The following is an 18,419-nucleotide window of genomic DNA, read 5'->3' as shown; positions in this document are numbered from 1 at the left end:
AAAAAAAAAAAAAAAAAAGAAAGAAAGAAAAGAAAAAACCCATGATTAAGATACCACCTCACAACACCTGTCAGAATGGCTAAAATTAACACAGAAAACAACAGATGTTGGTGAGGGTGCGAAGAAATGGGATTGGTGGGAATGCAAACTGCAAATGCAGCCACTCTGGAAAACACTATGGAGTTTCCTCAAAAAGTTAAAAAGAGGGGGCACCTGGATGACTCAGTAGGTTAAGCATCTCATAGTTTGTGAGTTCTAGCCCTGCATCGAGCTCTGTGCTGACAGTATTGAGCTTGCTTGAGATTTTCTCTCTCTCTCTCTCCCTCTCTCATTGCTTCTCTCCTGCTTACACATGCATTCACTCTCTCTCTCTCTCAAAATAAATTAACTTAAAAAAAAAAATAGTTGCATTAATTAAAAAAAAACAGTTAAAAATAAAACTACCCTATGACCCAGCAACTGCACTACTAAGTATTTACCCAAAGGATACAAAAATACTGATTTGAAGGGGCACATGCACCCCAATGTTCATAGCTGCAGCATCAACAATAGCCAAATTATAGAGAGAGCCCAAATGTCCATCAGCTGATGAATGGATAAAGAAGATGTGGTATATATACAATAAATAATACTTAGCCATCAAAAAAGAATGAAATCTTGCCATTTGCAATGACATAAATGGAGCTAGAATAGAAAAAGGTAAGTACCATATGATTTCACTCTTCTGTGCAATTTATGAAATGAAACAGATAAACATAGGGTAAGGGGTCAAAAAAACGAGAGAGAAGCTAACCATAAGAGATTCTTAACTATAGAGAACAAATTGTGGGTTGATGGAGGGGAGGTAGCAGGTGATGGGCTAAATGGGTGATGGGCATTAAGGAGGGCACTTGTTCTGCTGAATACTGGGTGTTATATGTAAGTGAGGAATCACTAAATTCTACTCCTGAAATCAATATTACACTATATATTACCTAACTTGAATTTACATAAAATTTTGAAAAAAATTTTTAAAAAAGTAAGTATACCACTTTACCAGGATAGGATGAGAAAATGAGACTTGACACAGTTTCTTACACAAATTAATACAAAGTATTTCAATATCATAATAATCGAGCTAATGTTTTTCGTATCACTAAATTTTCAAAAATAAGCTTGAAAATCAGAAGATTCCCCAATTTTAAGATCTAAACTAAAATTACACTGTAAACTGATATTCACAAACAATCTCTGAAACTTTACTCCTCTTCTTCTAAACTACAAACAAATATGACTGGGCAGCTTAAGCATGTATGAGAAAAATAAATGAAATGGTCTTTGAGTATTATGACACTTGGATTATACAATATAAAATTACAGTCAATGAAAATGACATAATACTTTTATTTTATACACAAATTATTAAGTCTGATTTTCATTATTCTTAAACAGTAAGAAACACAAGAGTAAGACATTTAATTAAGACAGTCTTTTTTTTTTTAATTTTTTTTTCAACGTTTTTATTTATTTTTGGGACAGAGAGAGACAGAGCATGAACGGGGGAGGGGCAGAGAGAGAGGGAGACACAGAGTCGGAAACAGGCTCCAGGCTCCGAGCCATCAGCCCAGAGCCTGACGCGGGGCTCGAACTCACGGACCGCGAGATCGTGACCTGGCTGAAGTCGGACGCTTAACCGACTGCGCCACCCAGGTGCCCCAAGACAGTCTTATAGGCCAACAAAATAATGTTATACCATAAAAATATTTTTAAAAAAATTTTTAATGTTTATTTTTTTATTTTTGAGGAAGAGAGAGACAGAGAGAGAGACAGGGCATGAGCATGGAAGGGGCAGTACAGAGAGAGAGACACACAGAATCTGAAGCAGGCTCCAGGTTCCGAGCTGTCAGCACAGAGCCTAATGCGAGCCTCGAACTCACAAACTGTGAGATCGTGACCTGAGCCGAAGTGGGATGTTCAACCAACTGAGTCACCCAGGTGCCCCACCATAAAAATATTAAAAATTATTTTGTACTGATTTTTGCTTCTAGTAATTGGAACGCATTTGACATTTCACTGAGGTTGCACTAAACTATACTATGTATGTAGAGAAAGAAATATATCTAAATATAAACAAATAGATAAGCAGAATTTTCGAAACACTGCTGAAGAAAAAAATATAGACATATATGTACACACACACACACACACACTAAGTTTAGAATGGCAAATGCTATACCTATACTTGAGTCCAATATAAAAGAAAATTCAGGTTTAAAAAAACTTAGAACTTAACTCAGCCTGAATTCAAAACAAGGACTCTATGTAGACAGTGTTGAAAGGTGGCTTCTTCAGCATGATGGTGAAGCTGAGCTCTCTGTTGTTCCCCTCAGCTTCTGTGGCTTCTATTTTTTACTCACATCCTTCAGTTCAAATGGATTCACATTTTTTACTCACATCCTCAGTTCAAATGGATTCACATGTTACACTTCATGACCAGTTAAATAATAAACAGTGCAATCCTTTTCAGTACTGCTAACAATGATTATGCTATTGAACTGGGATTATGCACTCTGACACCAAGTGGTTTTTATTCTACAAGAGCACAACTTAACAGACATTTTTAGTACCAGAAAACTTGAGTAAACTCTTATCTGCACTTTAAATCATACCAACCAAATCATGGTGTGTGTTTTGGGGAGAGGGGACGTAATAATAATTAAATAGTGCTTCAATATAAATCATTTTGAAAATAATAAGAGCTCTACCTCACAACATAAAACAAAGTCCAGATGATTTAAAAATTAGAATGTAAAATAAAAAGTTACAGAAAAAAATGCTGATAAACATATATATCAAATCTTGGGAGTGGGGAAGGATTTATAAAAACCAAAAGTAAAGGTATTGATAATGAACTTACAAAATTAATTTGATTTTATAAATGTTATAAAGTAAATTTATAACTTTTTTAAACTACATGGAAATCTGTATATTTACCTTTATGAAATTAAATGGCAAACAATAAACTGGAAAAAGTATTTGCAGCGTTGATGTCTCATATAAAGAACATTTAAAAATGAATTTTTCTTTTTTTTAAGTTTATTTATTTATTTTGAGAGAGAAAGAGCAAGCAGCAGAGGGGTGGGGGGGAAAGGGGGAAGCAGAGAGAGAGAAGGCAAGGGCTAGGGTGAGGGTGAGAGGGAGAGAGGGAGAGAGGGAGAGAGGGAGAGAGAGGGAGAGAGGGAGAGAGGGAGAGAGGGAGAGAGGGGGAGAGAGGGAGAGAGAGAGAGAGAGAGAGAGGGAGAGAGAGAGAGAGAATCTCAAGCAGGTTCTGCGCTGTGATCAAAGACCCTGATGTGGGCTTGAACTCATGAACGGCAAGATCATGACCTGAGCTGAAACCAAGAGTTGGACACTTAACCAACTGAGTCATCCAGGCGCCCCTAAAACTTAATTTTTGAAAACGACAATAGAATAATGCATACATTTAAGACAGGCAATTCACACAAAAATTACATAAATAAGGGGGTGCCTGGGTGGCTCAATTGTTGGTTAAGGGTCTGACTCTTGATTTCGGCCCAGATCATGGTCGCATGGTTTGTGAGTTCAAGCCCTGTGTCCTCTGCGCTGACAGTGTGGAGCTTGCTTGGGATTCTCTCTTTCCCTCTCTGCTCCTCCCCCGCTTGCAGGCACATACACACACTCTCTCAAAATAAACATTTAAAAAAATTATATAAATAATAAATTATATGAACACGGAAATTATTACACCCTGTATTGATGCAGTAAATGGAACAGACCCTCTCATTACCTGTTGATGTGAATGAATACTGATAACTTTTTGAAGGGTAAATGAACAATATGTATCAGGTTATAAAAATTTACATACTTTCATATCCAAAAATTTCCCTTCTAAGAATTTATTCTATATAAATAATCAAACTGGCCCACCAATGTATAAGTGCAAGAATTCCTTATTTGTTCAGCATTATTCACAAGCAGGAAAATTACCAATTAAGGGAGGACAATACCAATTAAGGGAGGCCCATAAATTGGAGACGAGGTAGCCATGAAAAAAATTAGATCCATAAATGGAACCATTAAAAAAAATTTTTTTAATGTTTATTTATTTTTGAGAGAGAGAGAGAGAGAGAGAGAGAGAGAGAGAGAGAGAGAGAGCATGCATGCAAGCAGGGGAGGTGCAGAGAGACGGAGACAGAAGTTCTAAAGCTGACAGCAGACAGCCCAATAGCTCAAACTCACAAACCAGGAGATCATGAAATGAGCTGCAGTCGGAAGCTTAACCAACTGAGCCACCCAGCTGGTGGCTCCCAGAACAATTTTTAATAATATATTCTTAATTTCAAAAGTTACAAAAGAAGAACAATGTTTCAATGTTTTTAAAAAGTAAAAATTTATGTATGTGGGAAAATTTCTAGAATCCCAGATACTGATATTAGAGGTGACTTTTTTAAATTGAAATTGCCTAACCCTCCTACATAGAATATAAAATTTTTTAAATTCTTTTTATTAAATTACTTTTTATTAAATCTTTGGGTATTTCTTGGCATTAAGAATTAAAGAAAAACCAACTTTTTTCTGTTTTCTTTCATATCTTAAGTCTATAATCTGTGAATATTCATGGTGTTTTTTAAAGATTTTATTTTTAAGTAATCTCGACACCCAACACAGGGCTCAAACTTACAACCCCGAGAACAAGAGTCATATGCTCTCCCAACTGAGCCAGCCAGGTGTCCTTGAATATTCATGTTTTATTTATCATTTAAAAAAGACATATAATATGATTCCAACGATTTTTCTAATTATATAGTTAAAAGACTTAGAAAATAGGGGTGCCCGGGTGGCTCAGTTAGTTAAGCATCTGACTTCGGCTCAGGTCATGATTTTACCATTTGTGAGTTCGAGCCCAGTGAAGGGCTCTGTGCTGACAGCTCAGAACCTGGAGCCTGCTTCAGATTCTGTGTCTCCCTCTCTCTCTGCCCCTCCCCTGCTCACGCTCTGTCTCTCACTCTCTCAAAAATAAACAAACATTTAAAAAAATAAAAATAAACATTTCCAAAGACTTAGAAAATAAAGCAAAATGTTAATAGTATTATCTCTGAATAGTGGAATTACTTAATGGATTCTCATTTTCTTCTACCTATATTCTTCATTTTCCAAATTTTCTATAATGGTTATAGACTACTTTAAAAAAAAAAAACTAGTGGACTTTAAATTACGTGTATATTTCATAGAGACATATAATCACAATTATGTTTTTAAAATGGCAGAAAAAATAGAAGTAAATACATCAAATTGTTTATAGTAGTTATTGCTGGCAGGGAGTGGTTTTCCTTATTTGTTCTCATTTTATGTGTGTTCCAACTTTCTTAGAAGAACCATGTACATTTATAATGGAACAAATGAACAATGTTTCCAATAACAGGAGGGCACAGATGAAATTCTAAGATACCAAGAAGGAAAATCAGATTTTTTTAAAACAACTTCCAGAAATATAAATTAAAGGAGGTTAAAATCATCTAGTTTTCTAGTATCTATGATATTTAATCAGTCCAAAAGTAGACTTTTCAAAGAAGTGTGGTATCACAAATTATTTTTTAGGCCATGTGTCTTGAGACTTTAAAATTTGATAAGAAGTGTAGAAAAATTGCTGAGTGTGGGTATTACATATGTCAGGTGTATGTGTCTGTCTGTTGTCCAGCAACACACAAATATTAAAAATTTGGCACTATCATTGACTTACCTATGGAATGAAAAGATTACCAAATTATAAAATACAATATATATGCTGACAGTCCTGATTAGAACAGCTTATTTTTTATACAGTAAATAAACATTTATTGAGCACTAGTTTATGTTTTATCTTTAGTAGCTAAACAAATCTTTGTTTAATACTAAAAACAGGAAAGGGAGGTGGAAACTGACAATTCAAGGTAATAATGCATTTTTGTTGTTTAAGTAATTAAAATTGGAACACATTAAGTTCTTTCCACATTAGCATATAAACACTTCTTACCTGCCAGTAACAAACTGCAAGAGAAGAACTCTCTCCTCTGGAGTAATGTCTTCCACAACTTCCCAAAACCACTAACAACAACAATGACAAAAAAAAAAAACGAACTCAAATTTCTGAGCAATTGTAGACTTCCTAATACCCGAGAAACATGCAATATTCATAAAGCATATTTTATTCTATGAAACTCATTTATCAAAAATGCTTTCATACAAAGCTTTCACATGCAATATCCCCATGAGAGGAGTTTAGGGAAAATTTTTACTTTGTTAATTAATGTAGGTTTTCATCCAATAGTGCTGTAAAGCTTATAAAATTAAATGGCAAAACTTAACTTCATTCTAGGCTCTAGAGAGATTTTACCTGAATAACTGGATCTTCTCTTTCATAGCCACTTGTGTATTCTGTATTTCTTATCCAATCGCTCACATCAATTTCTGGCATGCCAGAGAGCAGTAGTTCCTTTGGGGAAGAAGAAAAGTATTTCATTAATCTTCATTAAGAAAAAAAGCTATTACATTTAAATAGTAAATTTGCCTTGATTAGAAACTAATCCCATGTAAAACTGATTTATTTTTGTGACAGTTTCTGCACGTCATCAATAACAAGTACTACATGGGAGAGAATTCTTCATCCTGATAATCTCAAATACTGCTGAGATGTGGAAATGTCTCCACACTGATGATATCTCACTAAAACATAAGAGATAAATACATGAACACATATGCAGCAAGTTTACATTTGCAACAATTTTATGAATGTTATTATCGCTGGTAAATATGCCTATGTTTATTTTATGAATTTGTTAAATTCTGAAGAGACCATACTCTCAACATGTAAGTGACAACAAAGCCCTGAATTCTGGGTTAAGCAAAGGAAAAGATCATCCAGAAACTCTAATCACTATGAAAAAGGAGTAATATAAAAAAAGGAGGTATAACAAAAATAGTCATTATGTGGAAAAAAAACAACAGATTTAGGCCTGTGAAGAACTCTATTTTGGAATGATTCAAATCCTTTAACGTAAGCATTCCCCAGCGTTAAGGGAAAAAGCAATTTTCCTAATGACAGTCTTTTTTTTTTTTTTACATAAAGATCATCAAACAAAATATTAAGTAAATAAAAATGAAATTAAGAATGTCAAAAATATTTACCATTATGTTTTCTAAGAGAAAAGAGAACATGGAAAGAACTTGTCCATATGGCTCCATCAGCCCGTATCTCACAGTGGATGTATTTACATAGTCAGATAAGGCAGTGACTATACTACATTTAACTAAATACTGACAAGCCAAACAGCAGGGTTTGTTGTCACAGACATGGACAGAATGTGATTCAAAATCACATCTCCTAGAGCACATATCTGACTAGTAAAGAAGTGTGCTCTGAAGAAAATTAGTGAAGGTTAATATGAGATGGTATCTGACAACTGTTGGGAGTTTCTAAGATCTTTTCAGGGTCTGCAAGGTTCTCCCTTTTCCAACATATCTGAGGCCGGAATTTCTCTACACAGTTCAAGCAAACAACATATTACAATTGATTATACGCAGAAGCAGACATGAGAACCCAGTGTCTTCTATTAACCAGATAGTAAATAAACTTACAAAAACACAAAACAATGCCACTCTTCCCACTACTTTTTAAAATTTTATTTTTTCTCGTGAAATGCCCCTTCAATTTTTTTTATTAGAAAAATTATAACCATTGAGGGGCGCCTGGGTGGCTCAGTCGGTTGAATGTCCGACTTCGGCTCAGGTCATGATCTCGCAATTAATGAGTTCAAGCCCTGCATCAGGCTCCGTGCTGACAGCTCCGAGCCTGGGGGCTGCTTCGGATTCTGTGTCTCCCTCTCTCTCTGCCCCTCGCCCACTCATGCTCTGTCTCTGTCTCAAAAATAAATAAACATTAAAAAAAATCACACTGAAAAAAGAGATCAAAACAAAATCCCTATGAATTCGTCATCTAGCTTCAACAACCATCCAAACGTAACATAATTGTTTGCATCTCCACCCCCATGTTTGCTTATGCATTTTTAAAGAAATCCTAGGTGTTATGGCATTTCATTCCTAAGTATTTCATTATACATCTAAAACCACTATAGAATTTCCTTACCAAACCACATGGCAATATTACGTAAAATACAATTAATCATGACTTCTTGAAACCATCTAATATTTGTTCATATAAATCGCCCTGACTACCTAGAAATGTCTTTTTATAATCAATTCATTTATTTTTTTTAATATAATTTCTTGTTAAGTTAGCAAACATACAGTATATACAGCATGCTCTTGGTTTGGGGGTTATCTTCCCACTATTTTTAACTTTATCCTGGAAAATGCAATTTTCAAAATATTATTTATGTTAATATGTAATGGATCATTATTTCTATATTAAGAAAATATTTTATATTTTTGTTTTACTTTCAAATATAATAAATATCAATTAATATAACCCACATAAACAAAACTTTTGTTGTAAGTGTGTCCTGAAACCAAAAAGTTTGAGAACTGCTGATCTGAGATGTGTTTTAGTCCTCCTTCCCATAGTATTATAAAATACTTTTACTAGATGGACATTCTGGTTAGTCTCCATTTTAACATTCCAAATACATTCTCCACCTTTCTTTGTACTATTCTGTGCCCCTGGAGACCAATCCTTACAGACTGGTTCTCTTGCCTATCAGCTTTAGACTGGGTTCCATCCTTAGGAAACAGGCAGGAGTGTAGAGGTGAGGATATTTTCTGCTCCTACCTTGCTTCAGCCCATCTTTATGGTAGCCATGGACCCTCAATAATAGCTACTACCAGGTGGCCCTCATTGAGGACCAGGGTCCTCACATACAGCAGCCCCCCACTCTTACCCACAATTTCACCTTCTATAGTCTCAGTTACCCATGGTCAACCGCAGTCCAGAACCAAATGACTCCCCTGACATACTGTCAGAAACTCAGTAGTAGCCTAATGCTACGTCACAATGCCTACATCATTTACCTCACTTCATCTCATCACATGGGCATTTTAACTGACGTCATCACAAGAAAAAGGATGAGTACAGCACAAGAAGATATTTTGAGAGAGAGACCACATTCACACAATTTTTATTATAGTATATTGTTATTGTTGTTATAAATATTATTATATTATTATTATTATTCATTATTGCTGGTAATCCTTACTGTGTCTAATTTATAAATTAAACTCTATCTTACATATATATATATATATATATATATATATATATATATATTTAGGAAAAAAACATACTTTATACAAGATTTGGTTCTATCCACAGTTTCAGGCATCTACTGGGGATGGTAGGACGGATTCCCTCTTGATAAGCGGGGACTACTATAATTCCTCCACCTGTCTCTTCAATTCTAAGGATGATAAGGCGATCCATGTTGCTAGTCTGTGGATGCCTCACCCTACTGCTGTTATTCTTAATACTGCTGCACCTCTATAGTAGCCCTTTTGTTAAAGTTTCTATTTGAACCATCTGGGGAAATTCTGTCCCCTGGCAAGATCCTGATACAGATCTTGCCAAAAGGGAGTGGGGATGAATTTTACACATTTCATACAAGCCATGAGAGTTTAATCCTCTTCCCTTCTAGACTGAAGATAAGCATTTAATAATATCAAGTATGCTTTCATTATTAATAATTATGAATAAAAATGACTGGGACTGTATTCTCTCAAGAAATTTGAATCATTTCATGAATATATTATTATGACTTTTGTGAAGAAGATGAAAGATCTTTATTATCCCATTTAACACCTAGTAAAAAAAAAGTTATTACACTGACTAAAAACAAGTAGATAAAATGGTAATTCCACAATAAAAAGAAGCAAGAAGATTTCAAATCCCAATCAATAATTTATTGCTTTTTAAAAATATGACAGGGGTGCCTGGGTGGCTCAGTAAGTTAAACGTCCAACTCTTGGCTTCAGCTCTGGTCATGATCTCACGATTCATGGGTTCAAGTCCCACATGGGGCTGTGCCTGCGTAGGATTCTCTTCTCTCCCTTATTCTCTGTACCTCCCCTGCTCACTCACTCTCTCGCAAAATAAACATTTTTAAAAAATGGGAAAATAAATGAATTAATCCACTGGAAATTGGTATAACACATATAGCCCATACCAATGGTCAGAGACTGAGTCATGCAAATGTTCACAGCCCATTAGCTTACCTAGTATTCACATGGTTCAATGTTTTAATATTCTGGTACCATCATGGATAAGCAGCACAGTATGAAAGGACAGTCCCTCAGATATTTGGTAGGGATCCCTCAACTGTTATTGTATTATAAGTGTATAAATGATAGCAGTGTTGTCACTATTTGTTTTTTAATGTTTGTTTATTTTTGAGAGAGAGAGACCGTGAGTGGGGAAGGAGCAGAGAGAGAGGGAAACACAGAATCCATAGCAGGCTCCAGGCTCTGAGCTGTCAGAAAAAGCTCGTGAACCACGAGACCATTACCTGAGCCAAAGTCAGACACTCAACCGAGCCACCCAGGCGCCCCAGAGTTGTCACTATTTTTGAACCTGATAATCATCTCTTGACTTGGAACTTGCATTCTGTCCACAGTGGATGAATACAACCTCAGTTCAGGACACTGACACTACCAGCTACCTTCCTATCACTAAAACTTTAGAATCTAACCTGTATCTTTTAACTCAGATGCACATCTAGCTCAAATGTTGGTGCCAACTTTTTAAAAAAGAGCTTCCTAACCCAGTGTAGCATAGCCCTTTCCCATAGAAGACATAAAGTCATACAAAAGGTTCTAAAAGTCCCATTTAGAACTCATGCCTCTGAGAGGCCGTCTGGCAATACTGATAAAGACAGACTGGGCTGTAGGTCACAGAACATGGGTTCCCAGCATGGCTCTAACACATACTCTATGAAGGAGCAAGTTCTGTACCTTCTTTGGCTTAGTTTTCCTCATCTGTAAAATAGAAATAGTAATACCTCAGGGGTCTGTTGTGAAAAAATTTTAAAGTTAATACATATAAAGTGCCTGGCAAATACTACAATTTTAATAATAATTTTCATCACTACATAAATTAGGATCATGCTGACAACACTGCTCTTCCCAAATAATCCCTCTATTTGAATCAGCTCAGTGGAATAAAGCCAGAATCTAACACAGAGTAGGAATCCAGACCTAACTCCCAATATAAAACCACTATAGAAAACTTAACAGTAACAGACCTAAATATGAAAGATAAAGGAATACAGATAAAGGAATAAAGGAAAAATAAAGATAAATAAATAAAGGAATAAAGGAAAAATAAAGGAAAAAACCTTCATGACCTTGGAATAAGAAACACGTTCTTAAACACACAAAAAGAAAGACACAAAAAGGTTCCATTCATTAAACAAAGAAAAACCAAGTGATAAACCAAACTGTGTTAAAACTAAAAGGTTTTAGGGGCGCCTGGGTGGCGCAGTCGGTTAAGCGTCCGACTTCAGCCAGGTCACGATCTCGCGGTCCGTGAGTTCGAGCCCCGCATCAGGCTCTGGGCTGATGGCTCAGAGCCTGGAGCCTGTTTCCGATTCTGTGTCTCCCTCTCTCTCTGCCCCTCGCCTGTTCATGCTCTGTCTCTCTCTGTCCCAAAAATAAATAAACGTTGAAAAAAAAAAATTAAAAAAAAAAAAAACTAAAAGGTTTTATTCACAAAAGACACCAGAGTAGAAGACATTCACAATACAGATAACAAAGACTCCCAAAAGAATCCTATAAATCACTAACAAAAAAAACCCCAGAAAACATAATAGAAAAATGGACAAATTAGTTAAACTTCAAAAACAGAGTGCAAATGGCCAATGAACATACAAACACACTCAACTTCATCAGTCAGGGAAATGAAATACCACTACTGATCCACAAAAATGATAAAAATGAAAAAGAAAATAGCAAATGCTAGCACAGATGTGTAATATCCAGAGCCCTCACACCTACTGGTGGGAATGTAAATTGACACACATACCCTTGAACTATCTGCTAATACCTACTATAATAGAAAATGAACACCTGTATCCCAGCAATTCCACTCCAAGAATGCATACGTGTATGAAAGTGTTCCTAGTAGTGCTATTTCAAATAACCCAAAACTGAAAAGTGCCCACCAAATGTTCATCAAGAGTAGAAATAGACCTCTCTACACACACACATGCGCGCACACACACACACAGACACAATGAAATACTATAATGCAAAAAAATGAACAAATTACAACTTCATGCAACAATATGTATAATTCTCACAAAAAAATTAACCTGAATAAGTCAGATATATTTTAGGTGATTATTCCATTTATATGAAGTTCAAAAACAGGAAACCTAATCTATGGTATTAGAAGTCAGAAGAATGGGTTCCCCATGAAGAGGGATAATGACAGGAAGAAGACAGGAATAGACATCTGGGGTGCTAGGAGGTTTCTGTTTCTTGATCTGTGTACTGGGTGTATTCAGTTTGTAAAAATTCATCAAAGTATACATTTATGATGCATGTGCTCCTCTCTATGTACATTGTAGATCAATAAGTTTCATAAAACTTAGCACTATCAGTAAATTAGGAGGCAAAGGGGTGCCTGGGTGGCTCAGTCAGTTAAGGGTCCAACTCTCGACTTTAGCTCAGGTCATGAACTCTCAGTCGTGGGATCGAGCCACGCATTGGGCTCCATGATAGGCACTGGGCATGGAACCTGCTTGGGATTCCTACTCTGCCTCTGCCCCTGCCCCACTCACACACACTCTTTCACTTGCTCTTTCTCTCAAAAAAAAAAAAAAAAAAAAAAAAATTAGGAGGCAAAGTTTTTGTCAATTATTTATATTGTTGCTTTTTTTTTTTTTTTTACATACAGGTTAAGAAAATAATGTAATTATCTGGTTTGAACTTCATAAAAGCTAATTTAATACAAGCACAGTACATAAAAAGTCAGATTTTAGTCATGTTTAATAATAGCTCATAAGTACTCCTCAGCTTTTAAATGCTAAAAATAACTTATTGCTATGCAAAAACTAGACAAGTCTATATACTAAACAAAACTATTAATCTTGTAAGCAAAAACTCAAAACTGACATTTAATCAAACTAAGTCACAATGGACAACTTCAAACTTAATTCACAATTTTGTTCACTACTATACTAAAATATACTATGAATGATAAACTGAAAATACTGGCATATATGTAAAATTAAAAGGTATAAACCAGTGTACTTACTCATACAGTAAAGTGAAAGGCACAGGATAAAACTAATTTTATGGAAAATAATAAAAACCAAAGAGGGACACCTGGGTGGCTCAGTCGGTTTAAAGTCCGACTTCAGCTCAGGTCATGGTCTCACAGTTTGTGAGCTTTTCTGACAGCTCAGAGCCTGGAGGCTGCTTTGGATTCTGTGTTTCCCTCTCTCTCTCTCTGCCTCTCCCCACCTCACACTCTGTCTCTCTCTCTCTCTCAAAAATAAACATTAAAACAACAACAACAACAACAACAACAACAACAACAACAACAAAGTATACTTCTCCACTGATCTAAAATGTGCTATTCCAAATTATAATTTTTAAAATAAAAAACAGGGGCACCTGGGTGGCTCAGTCGGTTGAGTGCCCGACCTTGGCTCAGGTCATGATCTCACAGTTTGTAAGTTTGAGCCCCACATCAGGCTCTGTGCTGACAACTCAGAGCCTGGAGCCTGCCTCGGATTCTGTGTTCTCTCTGCCCCTCCCATGCTCATGCTCATGTTCTCTCTCTCTCTCTCAAAAATAAATAAACATTAAAAAAAATTAAAAAATAAAATAAAAAAATAGTTATACTCTATTTAAAATACTGTGTTTTATTAAGGAGTTAGACAACTCAAAGTTTCAAAATAATTCATTACTAATGATAAAAGAGAAAAAGGATATGAGGGAAAATGCAAACATAAATCATATAAAATTAGAAATCCTGTTAGGTCACAGTAAAAGGCATGCAAATTAAAAAAGCAAAACAAAACATTTACTAGATATTGGAGGCCACAACAGAGAGGACTCCACAGAGATTTAAAAGGAGAATGATAAAATTATATATATGGTCAAATGAGAAACTAGAGAAAACTAAACAAATAGAATAAGAAAAACCCTCTTAATTCTCCTTTTTGGAAGTACAGGAAGTCAGTATCATTATTTTTTATCTCATATGGTCAAATAAAAAATGGAGAAATACATTTGATTCTTGAACAATGCAGGGGTTAGGGACTACCTCACACAGCCAAAATCCACATGTGACATTTGAACTCCCCCAAAACTTAACTATTAATTATGTACAGTTGACCAGAGGCTTTACTGATAACATAACCAATTGACACATTTTGTACATTGTATGTATTATATATCATATTGTTAGAATAAGGGAAACTAGAGAAAATAGAACTAAGAACACCAAAAGGAAGAGAAAAACATTTACAATGATATACTGTAACACATCCACATTTTAAGTTTCAAGCCACACAGTTCAAACACGCGTTGTTCCAGGGTCGACTGTAATATGAACACCGCTTTTGAGAAGACTGGCCTTCAACATCTCCTACATAAAATATTTTGAAAATGTATTCCATCTTTGTTTATCACCACTTCGCCCCGTTTCACACTGAGGAATTATTAATCTGGTTATTAAGCTCAAGAGAAGCACAATCACAAATCTTGTAACAAACCTCTAAACATGAACATTAAAACATAATGTCTTATTATATATTATTTCATTCACAGTACCACAAAATTATTTCTGAATTGCAGCAACTGGAGTTTTGTATGGCTTATAACAACAAAAGAACTGATGTTTTTCCTTACCAATTCATATTCATCGAAAAGTTGTATGAGAGAAGGTGGAATGAACATATGAAAGCCCTGTAAAAAAGCATTGATCTGAGGCTGAATGGCTCTTGTCATCCGAAGTTCAGTAACAAGCTGGACGTACTCCGCCTATTAAAAAAAAAAAGTGATGATTTTTCTTCAATTTCACATATTTAAGACACTATTGATATACTCATTTCTCATTTTAGAGGTAAAGGCTTGGAATTAATTTGGCACCATTATCCACATATCTCAGTAAACCCATAATCTACCAATCACTAAGCTACTTAGGCCAAAATCCTAGGAATCAATCACCCGTGACTTCTCTCACAGGCTGTATCAGTGGGTGCTATCACAACTGCCTCCAAAAAAATACTGAGTCTGACCTTGTCTCACCACCTCCACGGCTAGCAAGCGGTCCAAGCCATCATCTCTCACCTGGATTACTGCAACATGCGGTGCTCCAGCTTCGTTTTTGCCTCTGTACTGCTTCTTCCTTACTACTGAGTGGTTTTTTAAATATGTTTTATATGTAATTTCATATACAATTCAGACCACATAACTTCTGCTTAAAATCCTACAGTGACTTAAGTAAAATCCAAATTACTTTCCTAGCCTGTAAGGCCCTAAGTGATCCAGCCTCTGCTTTGCTCTCTCATCTCATTTCCTTCCACTCTTCCCCTTGTTCATTCTCTCTGTTCCCCAAACTAAAGTTTATTCACTCCTCAGAGTCTTTTTTTTTTTTAATGTTTATTTGTTTATTTTGAGAGGGAGAGCCAGAAAGAACCAGCGTGCACATGAACGGGGGAGGGACAGAGAGAGAGACAATCCCATGCTGTCAGCACAGAGCCCAACGTGGGGCTCAGGTCTCACAAAACATGAGATCATGACCTGAGACGAAATCAAGTGTCAGACGACTGAACCAACTGAGCCACCCACCCAGGCACCCCTCAGTGTCTTTACACTTCCTAGCGTCTCTAACTGAAATATCTCATTAGAATATAGTATCTCTGCAGGCAGGGAATCCGTTTTGTTTACCAGGATACATACATGTTCCCAGCTCCTAAAAAAGTGGCTGCCACTTTGTAGAGTGTTCAGTAAATATGTGATGAATGCATACTTTCAACAAGTGCACTTAATACAGAGTTGGAACTTGATAAATGGGCCATTTAAACATAGTCAGTTTGATTCTGAATTAAGGTAAACTATTTTCACACATTTTATTTTAAAACACATCATCATATGAATAGATAAAAAAAGATGTGATATATATACACATACACGCACACACAGGCACAGTGGAATATTACTCATTCATCAAAAAGAATGAAACCTTGCCATTTGCAGTGACATGGATGGAACTAGAACATATTATGCTAAGCAAAACAAGTCAATCAGAGAAAGACAAATACCATATGATTTCACTCATATGTGGAATTTAAGAAACAAAACAGATGAACCTATGGGAAGGGGGGAAGAGGGAAACAAATCAGAGGAGACTCTTAATGATAGAGAACAAACTATGGGTTGATGGAGGGAGGAGAGTGGGAAATGGGCTAGACAGGTGATGGGTATTATGGAGGGCACTTGTGATGAGCACTGGGTGTTTTATGTAAGTGATGAATCACTGAATTCTGCACCTGAAACCAATATTGCACTGTATGCTAACTAAAATTTAAATTAAAAAAATGGAAATAAATAAACATAAATAAATAAAATATATCCTCATAGAAAATAATGTCACTTAAAATTTAAGGTAATAAAAACATATTTTGGCTCAGACAAGAATGAGTTGCCATATCTCTCAATCAACTCTATCAATTGTTATCGTTTATATATTTTAAATTACGTCTAAGTGAAACTTTGTCATTTAAAAGCAATATATTGTATATATTTCTCACCTCTCAGGTATGATTACTCTGAAGAGGTGAGAAAGCCTGTTTCAGGTTCCTTCCTTAATTTTGTTTGGCACTAATCTAATGCTTTGCCTCCACAAGCACTAAGTCAGCAAATTGTATTTAACCACTAGCTATGAATTCTCCATACATGCCAAAGCTACAGAAGTGTCATGGTGGATTCCCCACAGTTCTTCCCAAACCCAACGTGATCCCTTGTGTAATCTGGCACAGCGAAAGCTGCCATCTCTGCTATTCAGTCTACGCCCACCCCAAACTGCACTCCCTACCACCCAAAAGTTTTTCTCCACTACACAGGAATGAATCAGTTACTACAAGTTACATTCAGGTAGTTACTAGAGAGAGGGAGATGGAAATGTGTGCCAAACAATCAAACAGAAACATAAACTAGATTTTCCAATACAGGAAATAATATACACAGCACACTTCCAAGTGATAACCAGCAGTGATTTCAACATTAGCACCTCATTATCTTTTAATTTATGTCTGCTCTAAAACTGCCTACTTGAACTACTACAATTTTTCTGCTCCATTCACTTGTCAATTGTATGTTTAAGGTACTATATGAGACCCTATCTTCCTTTAAGAAGAATAACTTTTTCCCAGGGGCACCTAGTTGACTCAGCGGGTTAAGCACCTGACTCTTGATTTTGGTTCAGGTCATGATCTCAGTTTGTGGGACTGAGCCCCACATCGGGCTCCACAGTGACAATGCGAGTCTGCTTGGGATTCTTGCTCTCTGCCCCTCCACCATTCATGCTCTCTCTGGCTTTCTCTCAAAATAAATAAATACACTTTTAAAAAATAGCTTTTTCCCAAAAGGTTTTGCACTTAGAATTTTGTAGTACTATTCAGTAATCATTGTTTAAGATGTTAAATTATGAAGCATAAAAGTAAAAGATTTGTGAATTGCTCAAGGGCACTTTACCTATTTTAATTTGCCATTGCAGTCCATATTTATCAGAATAGTACACATTCCATTTTCTACCAGCTAATTCCTATTATTTTCTCACACATTCTTTTTAAAATTTTCACAAGTATACTAATCTTTCCTTACATGTTCCCTTCTATTCCGTCTAATATTAATTATTTTCCACATTTATTTCTATAACTTTGACCCCTAGCTATTGGATATCAACTTATGGAAATCAGCTCCTTCACATACCATTCTCCATATTAACTTAACTGTGGATGAATCTTGGTCTAAATTATTTCTCAGTAAAATAATAAAATCCTAGCCATCACAAATCCTCCTGAGGTATTTAATAAAATAGTTTTCCATGTAGCTGTAAGATAACTGTGTTTAATAAAAGAAATCTAAATCCAACTGCTGCTAAAATGTTTCCCTGCTTCCTTAAACATTGCATATCCTCAAACAGAAGGACACAAATTAACATTATCTTGATGATACAATTATTACCATGAACAGCCACTATTATCACACACTAACATTTTGACTATTCACACTGTGCAGAAATATACTGGCTGCATTCCCATTACCTATGCAGACATCCAAGGGACTCATCCCCCCACACCTTATGCCCCTGCATCAAATATCTTACATGTTTTAATAAGGAAACAGTGGATGTACAGATGACAAGCAGTCCACAAAACACTGGCATAAAGAGTTGCATAATTAAACATTAAATACAAACC

General features: G+C 35.8%; 1 protein-coding gene across 4 annotated transcripts in view; it reads right to left on the bottom strand.

Annotated features, from left to right (window-relative positions):
* Window positions 1-18,419, bottom strand: part of HACE1 (HECT domain and ankyrin repeat containing E3 ubiquitin protein ligase 1) — a 122,666-nt gene that overhangs the window by 8,260 nt on the left and 95,987 nt on the right. For all 4 annotated transcript variants that reach the window (XM_047102212.1, XM_047102214.1, XM_047102213.1 and 1 more), the window contains 3 exons: window positions 14,845-14,976; window positions 6,374-6,472; window positions 6,014-6,084 (listed from right to left, as the gene is read on the bottom strand). In XM_047102212.1, the coding sequence (XP_046958168.1) occupies window positions 6,014-6,084; window positions 6,374-6,472; window positions 14,845-14,976 (302 nt within the window). The remainder of the gene's footprint in view (window positions 1-6,013; window positions 6,085-6,373; window positions 6,473-14,844; window positions 14,977-18,419) is intronic.

Source organism: Lynx rufus, unplaced genomic scaffold (genome assembly GCF_022079265.1).
Source record: "Lynx rufus isolate CCGP_SWC_20201006 ecotype Redwood Valley unplaced genomic scaffold, mLynRuf1.p SCAF_6, whole genome shotgun sequence".
NCBI classification, from domain to species: domain Eukaryota; kingdom Metazoa; phylum Chordata; class Mammalia; order Carnivora; family Felidae; genus Lynx; species Lynx rufus.
Note: the sequence above shows the minus strand (reverse complement) of the source record. Positions and strands in the feature narration are given on the sequence as shown.